This window comes from Leopardus geoffroyi, chromosome E1 (genome assembly GCF_018350155.1).
Source record: "Leopardus geoffroyi isolate Oge1 chromosome E1, O.geoffroyi_Oge1_pat1.0, whole genome shotgun sequence".
NCBI lineage: Eukaryota > Metazoa > Chordata > Mammalia > Carnivora > Felidae > Leopardus > Leopardus geoffroyi.
Window position 1 is genome coordinate 35,321,652 of NC_059330.1, and position 19,600 is coordinate 35,341,251.

General features: G+C 61.4%; 1 protein-coding gene across 3 annotated transcripts; it reads left to right on the forward strand.

Moving 5' to 3' along the window:
- The first annotated feature begins 97 nt into the window (after positions 1–97).
- COL1A1 (collagen type I alpha 1 chain) lies at positions 98–17,772 on the forward strand. Of its 3 annotated transcripts, XM_045488446.1 has the most exons (51): positions 98–417; positions 1,958–2,152; positions 2,244–2,278; positions 2,391–2,426; positions 2,521–2,622; positions 3,429–3,500; positions 3,751–3,795; positions 3,957–4,010; positions 4,218–4,271; positions 4,783–4,836; positions 4,957–5,010; positions 5,323–5,376; positions 5,460–5,504; positions 5,620–5,673; positions 5,792–5,836; positions 6,000–6,053; positions 6,280–6,378; positions 6,461–6,505; positions 6,603–6,701; positions 6,863–6,916; positions 7,062–7,169; positions 7,249–7,302; positions 7,576–7,674; positions 7,834–7,887; positions 7,978–8,076; positions 8,670–8,723; positions 8,949–9,002; positions 9,123–9,176; positions 9,279–9,332; positions 9,773–9,817; positions 9,903–10,001; positions 10,277–10,384; positions 11,026–11,133; positions 11,341–11,394; positions 11,596–11,649; positions 11,858–11,965; positions 12,054–12,107; positions 12,227–12,280; positions 12,415–12,576; positions 12,660–12,767; positions 12,935–13,042; positions 13,150–13,203; positions 13,311–13,418; positions 13,800–13,853; positions 13,963–14,070; positions 14,382–14,435; positions 14,720–14,827; positions 14,920–15,202; positions 15,369–15,559; positions 15,821–16,063; positions 16,181–17,772. In XM_045488446.1, exons 1-51 carry the CDS (start codon positions 324–326, stop codon positions 16,325–16,327), a joined length of 4,386 nt encoding a protein of 1,461 aa, XP_045344402.1. In that variant the 5' UTR covers positions 98–323; the 3' UTR covers positions 16,328–17,772. The 3 variants fall into 3 exon arrangements, with proteins under 3 accessions (XP_045344402.1, XP_045344405.1, XP_045344404.1); XM_045488449.1 differs by lacking the exons at positions 12,415–12,576; positions 12,660–12,767 and having other exon boundaries at positions 165–417; XM_045488448.1 differs by lacking the exons at positions 5,792–5,836; positions 6,000–6,053; positions 6,280–6,378 and having other exon boundaries at positions 196–417.
- Positions 17,773–19,600: the final 1,828 nt, after the last annotated feature.

Sequence of the window (19,600 nt, forward strand, 5' to 3'; positions counted from 1 at the left end):
GCAGCCCTTCGAAGGGGGAAATGCGTGGTGGACTCCCTTCCCCGTCCTCCCCTCCCCCTCTCCCTTCCAACTCCCAAATTGGGGGCCGGGCCAGGCAGCTCTGATTGGCTGGGGGGCGGGCGGCCGGCTCCCCCTCTCCCAGGGACCGAGTTCCTCCCCGCACTCCGTCAGGATGGTATAAAAAGGGCCCGGGCCAGTCGTCGGAGCAGACGGGAGTTTCTCCTCGGGGTCGGAGCAGGAGGCACGCGGAGTGTGAGGCCACGCATGAGCGGACGCTAACCCCCACCCCAGCCGCAAAGAGTCTACATGTCTAGGGTCTAGACATGTTCAGCTTTGTGGACCTCCGGCTCCTGCTCCTCTTAGCGGCCACCGCCCTCCTGACGCACGGCCAAGAGGAGGGCCAAGAAGAAGAAGACAGTAAGTCGCAAACTTTTGGGGAGTCCAAGGCTACTTGGTACCTCGCCCTGCGCTCTGTCCCGGGGGTCCGCGACTTAAACTAAGACTCGGGATGCTCCGGAGACTCAGGGACGGAAGGGAGATGGCGAGGGCTCTTCCTGGGCGCCCCGGGAGAGAAGGCAGTGTACCCTGGGTGGGGGGTGTAGAGGAACGCGCCCCCCCCCCGCCCCGCCGGTAGTGAGAGGGGAGAATGGAGCGCCGCCCGAGTTGGCACAGGAGGGAGTCCCGGGCTCGCTCTGTGGAGCACCACGGGGGAAATGGGGGTCTGCGCGCCGGGTGAGGGGAAAGGACGTCGGAGATGGGATGGGGGGCGCCGTGCTGGGAAATTGGAGCCCGAGATGTAAAAGGGATCAGGAAGGCTTGGGATGATTCATAAGGAAAGATTGTTTGCCCTCTCTGCAGGCTAGACAGTGTTCCTGGGGCTGCGGGGGTGCTGGGCTGAGGGGGGAGGGGGCGCGGAGAGTGGGCGGGTTGGAGGACGAGAAACTTTGGCGCGGAGTTGACAGGGCGGGGTCCTTGCGCCCTCTGCTGATCCGCACGGAGCCCCGCGCCTCCCCGTCCAGCGCTTCCCCGCGCAGGGGCTGCGTGGAGTGGACGGGCGCTATTGCCGGTTGTGGACCCCGCCTCTAGACCTGGAAAATAAAACTGGGAACCCGGTAGCCTCAGTCTCTGAAAGAAGTGGCCGAGGCCGAGGAAATTGCTTAGTGTTGCCCGCCACCTAGTGGCTGTCTGGGTAGACGCTCGCGCGGTGGGCGTGGTTAGCTAACTTCGTTACTATTTGCGGACTTTTTGGTTCTTTGGCCAAGGAGTGACCCAGAGGTCCTGGCTAGGTTTAGGAAACGGGGGTTGTCCCGAGAGAGGGCTTTTGAGATGTCTGGGGGCTGGAGGGTGGGGTGTATCCTACTTTGGAGGTATAATTCAAGTCTCTGGGCGGGACCTCAGGCCAATAGGCCCCGCCCCATCCTCCTAGCGCCGCCCCCGCCATCCCACCTGCCCCGGGATGGGCGGGACGGGGGCTGGACCTCCCTTCTCTCCTCCTACCCGTCCCCGCCCCCGTCTCCACCCAAACCACTCCCCAGGAGCCTGCCCTCTGGTTGGGGCCCCTCTTGTTCTCCTCCCCAGTCCCCCAACTCCCCTCCCCCACCCAATGGCTTTTTATTTCACTTGGCTTCAGCGCCGATGGGCTGGGGTTGGAGTTGGAAGCAACTCCGGCCTAAAGCTGTGTTTAAATTCCTGAGAACTGGAAAGAGTTATAGCCGCCCTGGCCGAGCGCCTCGGCGCTGTCACCGGCCCTGATGAGGAGCAGATGAGCTTTTAAGGATTTGGGGAAAGGGTTGGGGGGCGGGGCGGTGGTGAAGGAGGCGGCGGGAAATGGAAAATCTAAATGTGTCTCTAAGACAAACGGGAAAGGAGGGTAGGGCTGGGGGTCCCTGGAGCCCCGAGGTGGGGGGCGGGGGGCTCGAGCGCCGCTGACAGCCCCTCCTTTCCCCTCTTGCCCCAGTCCCACCAGTCACCTGCGTACAGAACGGCCTCAGGTACTATGACCGAGATGTTTGGAAACCCGAGGCCTGCCGGATCTGTGTCTGCGACAACGGCAACGTGTTGTGCGATGACGTGATCTGCGACGAAACCAAGAACTGCCCCGGCGCTCATGTCCCCCCGGGCGAGTGCTGCCCCGTCTGCCCCGACGGCGAGGGTACGGCGAGGGGCCTGGGGCTGGGGGAGGGCGGGGCCGCCGGGAGCACCCGGTGCAACCCCGCCGCTCACCCGCGTGTCTTCTCCCCTAGCGTCACCTACCGGCCAAGAAACCACAGGAGTCGAGGTAATCCTCTGCCCTCGACTTTTGCCACCCCCCGCCACCCCCACCCAGAGTCCTCGAGCGCCTCCCTTCTCTAACTCGACTTCTTTTGCTTCTTCTCCCCCTTACCCCATAGGGACCCAAAGGAGACACTGGCCCCCGAGGCCCAAGGGTAAGCGTTGCGCTCTCAGCTGTCGGGGCTGGAGGTGGGCGTGGCTCCAGGCCTGCGCTCACCGCTCACCGCCGCCCGCCCTCTCCCGCTGCAGGGACCTGCCGGCCCTCCTGGCCGCGACGGCATCCCTGGACAGCCTGGACTTCCTGGACCCCCCGGCCCTCCCGGACCCCCCGGACCCCCTGGCCTCGGAGGAGTAAGTGAAGATTCAACACACTCCTGGCAGGCCGGCCCCGAGTGCTCCCCTCACCTCCTGTTCTTTGGTTTTTTGTGTGTTTTTTGGCAGATGGCATACTTTGTATTTTGAAATGGTTCCAAACTTACAGAAAAGCTTCAAGAATAGTGCCAAGAACTCTCACATACCCTTCGCAGTTTGTCACATTTGCTTTGTCAGTCTCTATGTATACATATAATCGTCGTTATTTTTCTTTCTGAACCATTTGTTCCAGAATCAGTTGATGTTGTGTCCTTTTGCTCCAAACTACTTTAGCTTTGGTTGTATTTCCCGAGAACAAGAACTTTCTCTTACGTGACCGTTGTAGAGTGATTACATTTCGGAACGTTAACACTGATACATAACTATGATCTGAATATACAGTCCCTATCCAAATTTCACCAATATCCCAATAATACCCTCTGTGGCATCTTTTTTCTGGATCCAGGATTATAAATTGCATTTAATTGTCATAGCTCTTCGGTTTCCTTTACTCTGGAACATTCCTCAGACTTCCTTTGCCTTTCATGACCTTGGAGTTTTTTGAAGAAGTCAGTTGCTTCGTAAAGGCCAATTATCTTAGTGGCCCTCAGCTCAGGTTGGCCGGATGTGTCCCCATAAATGGAGTTGGGCCGTGCCTTCTGGGCAGGAATATCTCACAAGTGATGTTGTTGACTTTCTTAGTGCATCAGGCCAAGAGGCGTATGTCAATATCCCATTGTCAGTGATGTTTTTGCCTCTCAACTCACTGATTTCTCATGCCCTCGCCTCTCTCTTGTTTCTTCTAGAACTTTGCTCCCCAAATGTCTTACGGCTACGATGAGAAGTCAGCTGGAGGAATCTCTGTGCCTGGCCCCATGGTGAGCCACTGGGGTGCAGAGTTGACAGAAGAGGAGCCCGTGGGAATCTAGACAGGATGGGCCAGTGGTGGTTTATGGGGGAATTTCAGAGGTGGTGTCAGAGGTGGTTTATGGGGGAAATTCAGAGAGGATGCCAGACGAGTGGGAACACTCCAACAGGAACCACTGTAAGACAGCAAGATCACACCCATGTTGCACCTTCCTACAGAGGTATCAACATGGCCGCTCTTTTTTTTTCCCCCTTCTGTAGGGTCCTTCTGGTCCTCGTGGTCTCCCTGGTCCCCCCGGCGCACCTGTAAGTATCCAGGATATCATCATACACCACCCTGGGCTTTGGTCTTTTGAAGGGAGGATGGGGATGAGGGCAGGTCAGGTGCTCTGAGAGATCTCCTGGTGAGATGGGGAAAGACTGACAGGGACCTGTCCTAACTGAATCCCTCTTTCCTTGTCCTCCAGGGTCCCCAAGGTTTCCAAGGCCCCCCTGGTGAGCCCGGCGAGCCTGGAGCTTCAGTAAGTGCCGCCCCCCCCCCCCCCAACAAGTTGTACTCTATCCAAATACATACTCCCTCTACAAACATGTGGATTGTCCTATTGAAGGACTCCTCCACCCCTGCCATCTGAAGTCTTCCTTGACTCCTCCTTCCAATCCCAGCCTCCCCCTTCTTTTTTTCCCCTTATCCTGGTCATTCTAATCTCCTTTCTTCCTGCTTCCTCTAGGGTCCCATGGGTCCCCGTGGTCCCCCTGGTCCCCCTGGCAAGAACGGAGATGACGTAAGTAACCCAGGCAAGATGATCCCATCTAGCCCCCAATGCCTCCATGGGCTAGGTTCCTGTAATCTCCACTCCAGTGCCCCACCACCTTTGAAGATGATACCCAGAGAAAGGAGGCCAAGTTCTCCCTGATGCATGGGACTGCCCTTGAACAATGATCTTCACCCTTTATGGGATGCTCCCCCTTTCCCCAGTGGAGGTGACTGACCCTCCCCTCACCCCAGCCACTTCAAAGCAATCCCCAACACTGTCCCTCGGGGTGAATGACTTCCTTAGGCTTGACTGCCCTGGGCACCTCAGATTTGCTCTCCCTATACAGAAATAAACAGAAATTCCCTCAGAGGGACTCAAAATTCACCAAGCAAGGATTTCACTGTAGATTTAAGCTGTGCTCTAAATCCAAAGACAAGATTCTGGGCTCCTAAACCTGACCTTCAACAATGCCAAGAAAATTCAGACCTTCCACACGTTTCCAAGGCATGGGCATCATGGCCTTTTCTCTCCCTCTCAGGGTGAAGCTGGAAAGCCTGGTCGTCCTGGTGAGCGTGGGCCTCCTGGACCTCAGGTGAGCAGGAATGCGTGGCCGGCCCTGGACGTTGCCACAGGGGGGCTCCACTTGGGCACTGGGTCCACAGTGGCGTCTTCTAATGGCCCTGCCTTTCTCCTCCTTTTCTTTTCTCTCCAGGGCGCCCGGGGATTGCCTGGAACTGCTGGCCTTCCTGGAATGAAGGGACACAGAGTAAGTCCCCTTTGTAGCACCCCACCATCCTACCCCTTCCCCCAAAGGATCCTCCTGCGGGTGTCGAGGTGGGGTGGCAGCTGCAGAAGTCCCAAGGGATAGAGCGTAGCCATCCAAAAGAACTTCCCTCCATTGGGAAAGAAATCTCCATAGGATTGGGTGAGATCTTGGGCCAGTTGGGGTCTAGTCTAGTGCAGAGACAGGGGGGATGGCTGTGGTGACCCCCTGAGGCACCTTGCCAGGTCAACATGAGGGCCAAGGTGGTCCACCCCTTCCAACGGCACTCACCTTGGCCCTTCTTCCCTGTCTTAGGGTTTCAGTGGTTTGGATGGTGCCAAGGGAGATGCTGGTCCTGCTGGTCCCAAGGTAAGAGGATGCCTGAGTATCTGGGGCCCCCACCACCCAGTCCCACCACGAACAAATTCCTAACTTCATTCTCTGTTCTCTAGGGCGAGCCTGGTAGCCCCGGTGAAAATGGAGCTCCTGGCCAGATGGTGAGTGTGTCCAGTTCTAGAAGGAAGAGATGGAACAGGGTAGAGGGGCGAGATGAGATTTGGGGGGAAGAGTGTGTCTCTGATCTCATTCGTCTTTCCTGGCTTTTGTCGTCAGGGTCCCCGTGGTCTGCCTGGTGAGAGAGGACGCCCCGGAGCCCCTGGCCCTGCTGTAAGTCCTCTTGGCCCCTTGGGGGGATCCCGGGGCACTGGAAGGGGTTCCTGAGGGGTTGCGGGGACCTGCCAGCACTCGGTGCACGTGACTGGGGCCACCCCTCTCTCTCCCGCAGGGTGCTCGTGGAAATGACGGTGCTACCGGTGCTGCCGGCCCCCCTGTGAGTACAGCCCCGGGGTCTCTGTGCCTGGGAGCCCCGAGGGCTCCTGGGGCTCCCACCGGGGGCGGGCCCCGTGGCCACGAATCCCAGGACCTCTTCTGCCGCCGGGGGTGACTCACAGTGGCCATTTTCCTTCTCACTAACAGCTCCATTTCATTCACAGGGTCCCACTGGCCCCGCTGGTCCTCCCGGCTTCCCTGGTGCTGTTGGTGCTAAGGTGAGATCCCTGCCCCCGCTCTGAGCCCAGCACCCACAGGCCAAGGGATGGGCGCCTCCCTGCTCTCCAAACCCGGAGAAGCCCATGCCCCAGCACCTTTGTCCTCAGGTCCTCTTCTGTGATCTTGGAGTCCTAATTCCTGCTCTCCTGTCCCTGCCCTCCACCCTCACCTCCTGGCGTCCAAAGACGCGCTTGGGCTCCTGACCTGTCCTTGTCTCCTACCCAGGGTGAAGCTGGTCCCCAAGGACCCCGTGGCTCTGAAGGTCCCCAGGGTGTGCGTGGCGAGCCCGGCCCCCCCGGCCCTGCTGGTGCTGCTGGCCCTGCTGTAAGTGCTCCTCAGTGCCCCCGTGCCACCCCCCAATTCAGAGTCCTCTCCTGTCACTCACCCTCCTCTCTCCGGGCCACAGGGAAACCCCGGTGCTGACGGACAGCCTGGTGCCAAAGGTGCCAACGTGAGTATCCTGCAGCTTTCAAAGCCGCCCCCGGCGCCCCCCTCCCCCCTGCCCCACGCCCTCCGCTCCGGGGCTCAACCTGTTCTGCCTCCCACAGGGCGCTCCTGGGATTGCTGGCGCTCCTGGCTTCCCTGGTGCCCGAGGCCCCTCTGGACCCCAGGGCCCCAGCGGCCCTCCCGGTCCCAAGGGTAACAGTGTAAGTATCACTCTCTCACTTGTGCCCACCCGCGCGCCAGCTCCGTCTGGCGTGGCCCCGCCTGAGAAGCGTGAGGATGCGAACCAGCTCCCCTCCCCTCCCCCCTCCCCCCCCCCCCCCCCCCCCCCCCCCGCCTGCTCATCTTTTTTTCCCTCCCGCAGGGCGAACCTGGTGCCCCCGGCAACAAAGGAGACACTGGCGCCAAGGGAGAGCCCGTAAGTCCCCCGCCCACCCCCCCCCAGCTCAGCCCACCCCCCCCAGCTCAGCCCATCTGCCCCCGGGGAACCCCGGGAGGACGGGAGGGGGCCTTCAGGTCAGCCCCTCACCGCAGGTCCTCCCCTCGTCTCTGCCCCTCTCCAGGGCCCCACTGGTATCCAAGGCCCCCCTGGCCCCGCTGGGGAAGAAGGAAAGCGAGGAGCCCGAGGCGAACCCGGCCCCACTGGCCTGCCCGGACCCCCTGGCGAGCGCGTAAGTGTCCCCTTCTTCGCCCCCAAGGCCAGCCCAGTGCACCCGTGTCGGGGCTCACTGGCTTCTTCTCCTCCTGCAGGGCGGACCCGGTAGCCGTGGCTTCCCTGGCGCAGATGGTGTGGCTGGTCCCAAGGTAACTTCTCTTCGTGGCTGGGGTGCTGGCCCTGCTCCGTGGACATCACCTGCCCCTCCCCATGTAGTCACCCCCACCCCACCCCCCGCCCCCATCAGTGCTCCGCGCCGTGGCCGCGCACTCTCTCCTCACACTCGGCTTCGCCTTGACCTTCCCCCTGCCACCGTCTGAGCCACCCGACCCTGCCCCACCGGAGGAATAAGAGGCCGGCCCGTGGTAAAAAAGAAGCCCAGACTCGAGCCCCTAATTGTCCCTGTGACTCCCCCCGACCAGGGTCCCGCCGGTGAACGTGGTTCTCCTGGCCCTGCTGGCCCCAAAGGTTCTCCTGGTGAAGCTGGTCGCCCCGGTGAAGCTGGTCTGCCTGGTGCCAAGGTGAGCCCCCCGCCCCTCTGCCCCGCTTGCCCCGAGACCCTTGCCTTGTGTGGGGGCTGGAATGAGGCACCCGGAGCGGGACCGCGCATCTGCCCTCTGAAGGGCCCTCTCGCCTCTTCTGTCACCCTCACTCACATGTCTCTGTCCCCTCTCCACTAGGGTCTGACCGGAAGCCCCGGCAGCCCCGGTCCGGATGGCAAAACTGGTCCTCCTGTAAGTACCGCTCCCCGGGGGCCCCTCCCCCGCTCCCGACCGCCCACCTTCTGTCCTCGCCTCCCATCTGTGCCTTCCGTCCGTCCGTAGGGTCCCGCTGGTCAAGATGGTCGCCCCGGACCCCCAGGCCCCCCCGGTGCCCGTGGTCAGGCTGGTGTGATGGGATTCCCTGGGCCTAAAGGTGCTGCTGTGAGTATTCCTCAAGGGACGTCGCAGAGCCAGGGACAGGCACTCCCGGGAGATGAAAGGCCTGGGCGCCAGTCCCAGCTCTGCCGCTGACTTGCTGTGTGGCCTCAGGCCGCTCACTGCCCCTCTCTGGGCCTCAGTCTCCTTATCCATAAAAACGAGAGACTGATTCTGGCTCCACTACCATTGCTCTATCCTTGGAAACAAGCATTGTTGGGGCCCCCCCCTGCGCCCCCCCACGGGGTAGAATGGGCCTCTTATAAGATAGGCACCCCCAAATCTTGGTGGGTTCTTTGAAAAATAGGTCCCAGAGGAGGTGAAAGCCCTTTGCGAGCAGGTCACCGTAGGCATATGGCGGCGAGAAGGAAAGGGGGGGCGGGGGGACAGCAGCCTGAAGGGGCATGTGGTCTCAGAGGGAAGAGGCCTCAGGGAGACACCAAGGGACCAGCAGAAAAAGCCAGCAAAGCGTTTCGCCAGGCCCAGAGCTGGGCGAGAAGAAAACCCCTAAAAGAACCACTCAGGGTAAACAGGAAGGACCCAGGGGACCTGTGTTCCCACTTAAGCCCCCTTAACTCCCTGACTGTCTTTGCCCGTAGGGAGAGCCCGGCAAAGCAGGAGAACGAGGTGTCCCTGGGCCCCCTGGCGCTGTTGTAAGTATCGCCCTATGGTCCCCTGTCCCCTTCCTGCCCCTGCTCGTGACACGTCCCCTCCCCTGCAGGAGGGGCGCAGAAGGCCACAGCCATCACCAGGGCATCAGAGGCCCCCCAGCGGGGTCTGCCCTGTCCCCCCACCCCCTCCCCCCGGCACCCCACCTGCCCTGCTCCCTCTGTCGGCTGCCCTCCTCACCTCCCCGATCCTTTGCTCTCTCCCCACAGGGTCCTGCTGGCAAAGATGGAGAAGCTGGAGCTCAGGGACCCCCCGGCCCTGCCGTAAGTGTCCCTAAGAGACAGCCTGGGGAGGCCGCACTGTGCACGGTGGAGATACCACCCCCCCCCCCCACCCCTTTTCTCCTGGGTCTTCTGGTGACCGCAGCGTTCTCTCTGTGACAGGGCCCCGCTGGTGAGAGAGGCGAACAGGGCCCTGCTGGCTCTCCCGGATTCCAGGTGAGGCCTCAAGGCTGGCCTGGGGGTTAAGGTATGGGCTCCCTTTTGTCCTTTTTCAGATTCTAATCCCACCCCCTCCCCTCCCCCATTTCCCACCTCCAGGGTCTTCCTGGCCCCGCAGGTCCTCCCGGTGAAGCAGGCAAACCTGGCGAACAGGTAAGAGGTAGCAGGTGGGGAATGCGGGGCATTTAGAGGGAGAGGTCAGTCCTCCCGGCTGATCAGATAACCCTCGGCTAGGATCAAGGTTAGACCCCCTCCCCAGAGGACTTCCTTCATAAAGGGAGCCACACAGAGGGAAGCTGGGCGCTGCACAGCAGCATGATATGATCTAGAAGTTTCCGCATGGCTGCCAGTCTGGACGCCTTTTTTTTTAGAGCTGCAGGGATACCTCTGACTCTCCCTCAGCCCAGAGTTTGAAGAGAGGGCAGTCTTTGACACATCCCCAGGAGAAGTAGAGAAAGCATCCCAGTTCAGGTTGTGAGAAGGGGCTGGTCTCTAATGACAGACCCCAAGGGCCAGCCCCCAGGAGGAGAACAGGAATGCTTTCTAGTGGGGGGGGGGGGTTGCTCACCTGTCTGTCCCTCCCTCCTCCTCAGGGTGTTCCTGGAGATCTTGGTGCCCCCGGCCCCTCTGGAGCCAGAGTAAGTGGCACTGTTCCCGCCAAGATGCCCTACGCCTGGCCCTGTCTCTCGAGCAGCCATCACGTGCCCTGTCCTTCTTTTCCAGGGCGAGAGAGGTTTCCCTGGTGAACGCGGTGTGCAAGGTCCCCCCGGTCCTGCCGGTCCTCGGGGAGCCAATGGTGCCCCTGGCAATGATGGTGCTAAGGTGAGGCCAGCACGGGGACCGGGTCTAGCCCCTCTCGAGGCAGGGGCGCCTGGCCATGGCCAAAGCCACCTAGATGTGGGGGAGGGCTGGAAGGGGGACAAAACTGGGTGGGGTCCCCCAGCAGCCTGAAGTTCCAGGCTGGGAGCCTTTCCTCTTCTTAGCCGGCTCATCTTTATCCTCGCAAGCAAGCCTGGGAGATCTCGTGAGGGCGCTCGGGGCTGTGACCCACTCCTGGGACCCCAAAGCTCATGGCCGTCCTCTCGGTTGTCACCTAGGGTGATGCTGGTGCCCCCGGAGCCCCCGGTAGCCAGGGCGCTCCTGGCCTTCAGGGAATGCCTGGTGAACGAGGTGCAGCTGGCCTTCCTGGCCCTAAGGGTGACAGAGTAAGTCCCACAGTCCCACACCTCCTCCCCTGATCCACGTAGGGTTCCCATCTCTGTCTCCCTCTACTTTGGATGCTTCAGCCTCCCTCTTTTTTTTTTTTTTTTTTTAATTTTTTTTTTCAACGTTTATTTATTTTTGGGACAGAGAGAGACAGAGCATGAACAGGGGAGGGGCAGAGAGAGAGGGAGACACAGAATCGGAAACAGGCTCCAGGCTCTGAGCCATCAGCCCAGAGCCTGACGCGGGGCTCGAGCTCACGGACCGCGAGATCGTGACCTGTTCAGCCTCCCTCTTTACCCTCCCTGGGGTCTTTCCCTCTTCTCCTTAATCCTCCCTTCTTCCCTTCTGGCCTCTTCACTGATAAATCCTCCACCAGCCTATGAAGGCTCTTCCCTCCCCCTGAATTACCATGGTAATGGGAAGCAGGGTGGCCTCCTGGATGGGGGAATCCCTTATTCATCCCTCCACACAAGGCATGGGCCTCTTAACCTAGGTTCCACCAGGCTCCCCTGAAAGATCTTGAGTCCTGAGCACAGGTCGGGGCAGGGCAGAGCTGGGGAGGAGTGGAAGCCGGTAGCAGGATGCTATGGGTCACCTCCCTGCCCCCGCCGGATGTCTCAGGCCTTCCCTGTGTCTTTAGGGCGATGCCGGTCCCAAAGGTGCTGATGGTTCTCCTGGCAAAGATGGTGTCCGTGGCCTGACTGGCCCCATTGGTCCTCCTGGCCCCGCTGGTGCCCCCGGTGACAAGGTGAGGTGACCCCACCATCTTCCCTAACACACAGCTTCTCCGGCGAACCTGGGAGTGATTCCGGCCTGGGGGAGGGAGGTCCTGCCATTCTGAGCTGGTGACCTGAAGGTGGGAGGTTCCAGAAAGGAAGGGAGACTCTCCCGGGGTCATCTGCTGGGAGCTCTTAGAGCGCGCAGCTGACCTGCGCCTCTTGTCCCTCCCTCTCAGGGTGAAGCTGGTCCCAGCGGCCCCGCTGGTCCCACTGGAGCTCGTGGTGCCCCCGTAAGTACCGAAGACCCACACGCCGCCCGCCCATCTGCTTCACCCTTCCCGGCCCTCTTTCTGTGCCTCGTCCGCCTTCACTCTCACCTGCTCTGGGCCCTGGGGCATGCTCCTCAGGGCCCCGCTTCCCCTCCTGCCTGCGCCATCCACCCCGCCTCCCCCAGGTCAGAGTCCCTCTCAGTCCGCCTCCTTTTCTTCTAGGGAGACCGTGGTGAGCCTGGTCCCCCCGGCCCTGCTGGCTTCGCTGGCCCCCCTGTGAGTACCAAGACCCCCATCATTTTCTATCACCGCCTGGGACCCGGGACCTCGGGTGACCGCATAAGGACAGAGGCGTGGAGAGGGGATGGTGTCCCCAGCATCTTTGTGCCTGGACTTACCGCCCTTCCCCAGCCCCGTGGAACCGCCCAGTTCCTCACGCTGCCCCATCCCCCTCCTCCGCTCACCACACCCCTTCCTCCCCCAGGGTGCTGATGGCCAACCTGGTGCTAAAGGCGAGCCCGGAGATGCTGGTGCTAAAGGCGATGCTGGTCCCCCTGGTCCCGCTGGCCCCACTGGACCCCCCGGCCCCATCGTGAGTGTCCCACCCTCTGAGCCCCGAGCCGCAGGCGGGCCTGGGTCTGGGCCTGGCCCAGTCTTCATGGCTCTGTGCTCTCCTACAGGGCAACGTTGGTGCTCCTGGACCCAAAGGTGCTCGAGGCAGTGCCGGTCCCCCTGTGAGTATCGCCCTCGGTGCCTCCGCTGGGACTGTCACTCCAACCTGGGTTCAGAGATGGGGGCGCTGCGCCAGGTAGGGGGCTGCTGTCCTCCTGACTCCTTTGTCCTCTCCTGCCAGGGTGCTACTGGTTTCCCTGGTGCTGCTGGCCGAGTCGGTCCTCCCGGCCCCTCTGTAAGTATCATGGCAGTGACTCCGTTGCTCGGGGAACGGGGGACAGGCTGTCTGGAGGGTGGCGGGCCCATCTGAGGCCTCAGCGGCGCTCCGGAATCCACCGGAACCTGACAGCCCCTCTTCTCCCCGTCCAGGGAAATGCTGGACCCCCTGGCCCTCCCGGCCCTGTCGGCAAAGAAGGCGGCAAAGGCCCCCGCGGTGAGACTGGCCCCGCTGGGCGTCCCGGGGAAGTCGGTCCCCCTGGTCCCCCCGGCCCTGCCGGTGAGAAAGGATCTCCTGGTGCTGACGGACCTGCTGTAAGTGCTCCGGAGGGGCCCCGGGGCGGGGGCCGTGCTCCCGGGGCCCTGCAAGGCGCCTCACCTTCATCGCCCTCCCGCAGGGTGCTCCCGGCACTCCCGGACCTCAAGGCATTGCTGGACAGCGTGGCGTGGTTGGCCTGCCCGGTCAGCGAGGAGAAAGAGGCTTCCCTGGTCTTCCCGGCCCCTCTGTGAGTGCCCCCCTCGCCTTGGGGGACCCCGAGAAGAACCATCACGGGGCTTGGAGGCTGCAGGGGGTGGGGGGGGGGTGCTGGGGCCAGACAAGACAGGTGTGGTAGACGAGCTTGGGGGCCCTCCCCCCAGCCCATCTCTGGCCTGACTCCTTCTTCTCCTTCAGGGTGAACCTGGAAAACAAGGTCCTTCTGGACCAAGTGGTGAACGTGGCCCCCCTGGTCCCATGGGCCCCCCTGGATTGGCTGGACCCCCTGGCGAGTCTGGACGTGAGGTGAGCGGTCGCCAGCCCCACACCCGTGCCCTCAGCCTGGCCATTTTGGCCTCTGCCTGAGCCTGACTTCCTCTGGCTGACACTCACCTCGCGCTCTCTCTCCGCAGGGATCTCCTGGTGCTGAAGGCTCCCCTGGACGAGATGGTTCTCCCGGCCCCAAGGTAAGGTGGCTGCATCCCAGGGCCCCAGCCCCACCTGCCACTCCCCTGCCCCAGCCTAGCCCCTTGAGCTGGGACTGATTCATAGCCCCCTCCCTTCCCCTTCCCAGGGTGACCGTGGTGAGACCGGCCCTGCTGGCCCCCCTGGTGCTCCTGGCGCTCCTGGTGCCCCTGGTCCCGTCGGCCCCGCTGGCAAGAATGGCGACCGTGGTGAGACTGTAAGTAGCCAGGCCCCGGGGACTCTCCGGGCCTGCCTACGGGCCCGCAGATGGACATCTGGCTTCACCTAGGCTGGGGGAGGAGAGGAGGTCTTACACGACGTCGGGGCCCCTGGCCTTCCTGAGAAAACTGAGCCACAGCTCAGTCCCGAGGCCCCTCCCCCAGGCAGTACCACCCTTATTCCCCCGGGGAATGGGGTTCGTCCCCAGCTGCCTGCCCCAGCTCACGTGAAGCCTGAATTCACATGAAGGTTCATGTGGGGCTCAGGAGGGATGGGCACGGCGGGGAAGGGTGTGAGGAAGGGTGGATGTGGCCGAGGGGTGGTTTCGTCCCGCAGCTCAGGCTGTAGCAGGATCTAACACACTCTTCACTCTCCCCAGGGTCCCGCTGGTCCCGCCGGCCCCATCGGCCCCGTCGGCGCTCGTGGTCCCGCTGTAAGTGCCCTGCTCTGGCCCTCGTGTCCTCAGAACCCGGCCCAAAGGTATGCCCGACTCGGTGCTGATGGATCTTCCGCCTGACAGCCTGTCCTCTCCTCTCTCCTAGGGACCCCAAGGCCCCCGAGGTGACAAGGGTGAGACAGGCGAACAGGGTGACAGAGGCATAAAGGGTCACCGTGGCTTCTCCGGTCTCCAGGGTCCCCCTGGCCCTCCCGTGAGTATGCTCGGCACCCCTCCAGCCCCCAGCTGCCATTGAGCCCTGCCACACAATGAGGGGCGATTTTGCCTCAGTTTCCCCTCTTGATAGTCATTTTCACTCCTCCCTAGCGGGGACCGGGGTCTGAAGAGTTATGGGCATCTCCAAGGGCCTTCTGAGACGGCGAGGCTCACAAAGAGGGGTTGTGGGAGGCGTCTTAGCCTGTGGACACCTTGGGACTAGACGTCCGGAATAACGAGGCGGGGGGCAGGTTGCTGGCCGCGTGTGACCCCCACTGAGCCTGCGTCGCCTTTGCATCTGTCCTTCAGGGCTCTCCTGGTGAACAAGGTCCTTCCGGAGCTTCTGGTCCTGCTGGTCCCCGAGTAAGTCACGTCTCTGTCTATCTTCTCCTGCTGGGACCCAAGCCCAGGCTCCCTTCAGGGCCCTCTGCCTGGTATACAGGTGTCCCCGCCTCTCTGCAGAAGGGTCTGGGGGCAGGGGTCGGGAGAAGAAGGGTCCTGGACAGTCTTGCCCGACTGTGGGAATGGCCGATGATGAGGTCGTGGAACCAGAGGCAGGCAGGGAGGGTGGTGGGTTTCTCCGAAGAGTTGGGCTGGTGGTCCTGTGCTTTCTGGCAGGCTTTCTCCAACCACCTTCCCCTTTGCAGGGTCCCCCCGGCGCTGCTGGCTCTCCTGGCAAAGATGGACTCAACGGTCTCCCAGGCCCCATCGGCCCCCCCGGTCCTCGTGGTCGCACTGGTGATGCTGGCCCTGTTGTACGTAGCCCCTCAGCCCGTCTGCCCGTGGCCCTCCAGCCCCATGGGCGCTTGGACCCTGGTAATCCCGACTCCTCTCCCTTTCTGTGCAGGGTCCCCCCGGCCCTCCTGGACCCCCCGGTCCTCCCGGTCCTCCCAGCGGTGGTTTCGACTTCAGCTTCCTGCCCCAGCCACCTCAAGAGAAGGCTCACGATGGCGGCCGCTACTACCGGGCCGATGATGCCAACGTGGTCCGTGACCGTGACCTCGAGGTGGACACCACCCTCAAGAGCCTGAGCCAGCAGATCGAGAACATCCGGAGCCCCGAAGGCAGCCGCAAGAACCCTGCCCGCACCTGCCGCGACCTCAAGATGTGCCACGCCGACTGGAAGAGCGGTGAGGGCCTGCCCCGGCTGTGCCCTTCCTCCTCCTCCTCCTCCTCCTCCTTCCCCCGTCCTCCTCCTCCTGCCAGCACGGGCCTGAGCCCTGAGGGGCCCAGGGGCCCATGTGTGTCCCCGCTGCCATACCTCCCCTGACTCCATCCTGCTCGGTCCCACTGCAGGAGAATACTGGATCGATCCCAACCAAGGCTGCAACCTGGATGCCATCAAGGTCTTCTGCAACATGGAGACAGGTGAGACCTGCGTGTACCCCACTCAGCCCCACGTGGCCCAGAAGAACTGGTACATCAGCAAGAACCCCAAGGACAAGAGGCACGTCTGGTATGGCGAGAGCATGACCGACGGATTCCAGGTGAGGAAGTTGGCCCTGGAGCCACTCTCACAAGATGGGGCGGGAGGGGAGGTCCGCGCCGGGCTAGGGGCAGACGGAGCTGGGTGGGGAGGCTGGAGTCCTGGGTCCCCGATGCTGGCTCAGACATCCGATGCCCATGCATGATGCCACTTCTGGATCGGGGAGGGGTCTGCTGGGACGCCGTCGGAGGACTCCAGGGAGGGAGGCCAGGACTAGAGGCTCCATCGTGGTCACTCACCCGCTTCTCCTCCTCCCCTGCAGTTCGAGTATGGCGGCCAGGGCTCCGATCCCGCCGATGTGGCCATCCAGCTGACTTTCCTGCGCCTGATGTCCACCGAGGCGTCCCAGAACATCACCTACCACTGCAAGAACAGCGTGGCCTACATGGACCAGCAGACTGGCAACCTCAAGAAGGCCCTGCTCCTCCAGGGCTCCAACGAGATCGAGATCCGGGCCGAGGGCAACAGCCGCTTCACCTACAGCGTCACCTACGACGGCTGCACGGTAAGTCCCTGGCCGGGCCCCTCTCCGGGCTCTGGCTTTCCTGGCAGGCCACACTTCTGTCACCCCCTCACTCCCGCCTGGTGACACCCCTCTCCCGTTGTCTCCCCTTCACCCCAGAGTCACACCGGAAACTGGGGCAAGACAGTGATCGAATACAAAACCACCAAGACCTCCCGCTTGCCCATCATCGATGTGGCCCCATTGGACGTTGGCGCCCCAGACCAGGAATTCGGCATCGACATTGGCCCTGCCTGCTTCCTGTAAACTCCCTCCCACCCAACCTGGCTCCCTCCCACCCAACCCACTCGCCCCTGACCCTGGAAACAGACAAACAACCCAAACTGAACCCCCCAAAAAGCCAAAAAATGGGAGACAATTTCACATGGACTTTGGAAAATATTTTTTTCCTTTGCATTCATCTCTCCAACTTAGTTTTTATCTTTGACCAACCGAACATGACCAAAAACCAAAAAGCACATTCAACCTTACCAAAAAAAAAAAAAAAAAAAAAAAGAATAAATAAATAACTTTTTAAAAAAGGAAGCTTGGTCCACTTGCTTGAAGACCCATATGGGGGTAAGTCCTTTTCTGCCCGTTGGGCTTATGATACCCCAACACTGCCCTTTCTGCTCCTTTCTCCATCCCTCCTTGGGGCCTCCCCTCCACCGCTCCCCAAATCTAAGTCTCCCCAAAAAAGACACAGGAAACAATGCATTGTCTGCCCAGCAACCAAAGGCAATGCTAAAACACCCCAGTGACCCCCCGCCCCACACTCCCAGCCCACTCCCCTCACCCAGCAACCCCCAAACCCTGGGGGGACCTGAGGTTCGCAGACTACCAAAGAAGCCTCACCATCTGGCGTCCCCGTGGCTCCAGCAACATACCCCCTTCGTTTTTGAGGGGGCATGAGGGGGGACCCCTGGCCCCTCGCTGCCTGCCTGCCGGGTCTGGAAGAAAGTCAGGAGGGGCCACGACAGAGCGGAAGGAAACATCGGATTCATTCGGGGACACGTGTCAATCCCCCGCGCGACAGGGCTGGGCGGGAGAGACTGCTCTGTTCCGCATGTAATTGTGTTGCTGAAGGACTACCTCTTCGTGTCTTTCTGTGTCACCGGGGCAACCGCGTGGGGGTGGGGATGGGGGCAGGGTGGGAGGGGGCTCCCCATTTTATATCAAAGGTGCTACATCTCTGTGATGGGGTGGGGTGGGGAAGGAATCACTGGTGCTAAAGAAGTCGAGACGCCCCACCCCCCAGGCCAGCAAATGTTCCTTTTTGTTCAAAGTCTTTTTTTATTCTTTGGTTTTTTTTTGTTTTTTTTGTTTTTTTTTTTTTCCTTGCGGATGGGGACTCGTGAATTTTCTAAAGGTGCTATTTAACTTGGGGGGGAGAGAGCGTCGCAGCTCTGCGCGCTCCTTTCCACCCCCTCTCCACCCCGCTGGCCGCCTCTCTCTCTCCACCTCTCTCTCTCTCTCTCTCTCTCTCTCTCTCTGGAAGCCCTCCTCCTCAGCTGCACCCCATCCTCGCCGCCTCTCTGTCCTGTGTCCTCTCTCTGGGTTCCAGAGCACAACTTCCCAAAGCACAAAGCAGTTTTTTTCCCCCTAGGGGTGGGAGGAAGCAAGATTCTGTACCTATTTTGTATGTGTATAATAATTTGAGATGTTTTTAATTATTTTGATTGCTGGAATAAAGCATGTGGAAATGACCCAAACATATCGGTAGTGGCCTCCTAATTTCCTGCCTTGGAGTCTGGGGAGGGGAGACCTGGGGAAGGGGCTTTGGTGGGGGTGGGGGAGGTTGGGGGATGGGCTCTCCTGTTTCTTGCCCCTTCCCTCCTCCTCCTCCTCTAGCACCCTCCACGGGGCGGGGGGGGGGGGCTCCCCCTGCCTCTTGCCTTTCTTATGCCTTAACCCTTCCCCCCCCCCACCTCCACTCATGCAGGCTTCCTGCTATACAGGCAACCCCCCCCCCCCAGCAGGCGCCTCCCTTCAGATCCCTGGCCACCCAAACCTCAGGCCCACCCTCCACCAACACCATCAACTCCGCCGGGCACCCTGCAGGCTTGGGGGGCTGCGGAAGGCACGGCCCACAGGGCACTAGGAGGCCCACATGTGGCTGAGGGAGGTGGGACCGGTGGGGAGTACCCGGGAGCCCCTCATCTGGCCTCCCCTTCCTCCTGCTCACTCTGAGTCCCCCCCCCCCCCATAGGACCAACAAGGAGGCCAGCTGAGGAGAGTCCCTGAGCCTGTCCTGAGGGCCTGTGAGGAGAGAGAGGAAGGGCTCCTGCTCCAGGGTTCCCGGGGAAGGAGGCAGGGAGCCTCCCCAGGGCCTTCGGAGAGCTGCCGTCAAGGCACTGACAAGGTGCTGTCCTGAAGGCAACAGGTGCTGACCCTTCTGAGCATGGGTCCCTCTTGGCCCTCTAAGTCCCTGTAACACCTGGGTGCAGGGTGGCCTGGCAAGTCATTGTGCCCAGGCCCCTGCCTCCTGCCCATGCCTTATCCTTTTTAAAAAAAAAAACTCTTGCTTCCTCTTCCTCCTTCTTCTCTCTCTTTTCCCTTTGCTCTCACCCTCTGCCTGCCCCTCCCTGCCTGCTGGTGAACCTGAGGCCCCTGGAAGGAAGGTGACTGGTCAGCTGCCCAGTCTCAGGGAAGGGGGACGGCCGTGAGCAGTCACGGGGACACAGAGGTATCCAGAGGGTCAGAAGTCTGGAGCAGACTCGGCACCCAGAGACTTGGAGACAGGGAGAAATTGAAGCTGTGCCCCACCCAGCCACCCAAGGTCTCAGGGCCGATACCTCAAAGGCAGGAAAGGCCCAAGTCCCTCCCTCGGGTGTCAGAGAAATGGACAAGTCTACAGAGCCCATCGCCTGCTTACTCATGCCATCGCTGTCGTTAAGTGGCCGTGGTGATTAATTGTGCCTTTTAATAATTCATCATTAGCACGTCCACCACAATCTGGACAGTGTAGAAAGGGAATTAGTCTAAAGTGGTTAAGAAATCATGACACAGAAATGAAGGTTTCTTCCTATGCAAACCACCCGAGCCTCTGCGCTGATTGACGGGTGAGGCCTTGGTAACCTCCCTCCACCTGTGGGGAGGGGGCCTCCAGGCTGGCTCAGCCCCCGCCCCCTCCCCCTCTGGGGCCAACCAAGGCCCCACCCACCTGTCCTCACAGCCCCCTCCCTCGCCCGCACCTGTCACGCTAGCCAAAAGGGGTGACTCCAATTCTCACAGAGGCACCACACTTTCCACCTCTAGGCCTTTCTTTGTGTCTCTTCCTCTGCCTGAGCGGACAGCCCTTCTCAATGCCTGCTTAGCCCCACCGCCCAGGCCACGCTCAAACGTCTCGTCCCCTCATTCTCCTGCCCAGCCCAGGCCCCGGTCTGCCCCCTCTCAGTTTCCCAAGCTCTCCACACCTGCAAAAGTCGTCTCAGCCTTACCGGCAGACACGGCCCGGCAGGGGCTGACTGAGGCCAGACATCAGGTGTGCGTGCCACACGGGGCTGGGCACCAGGGCCTGGGCCAGGGCTTTCTGCAACG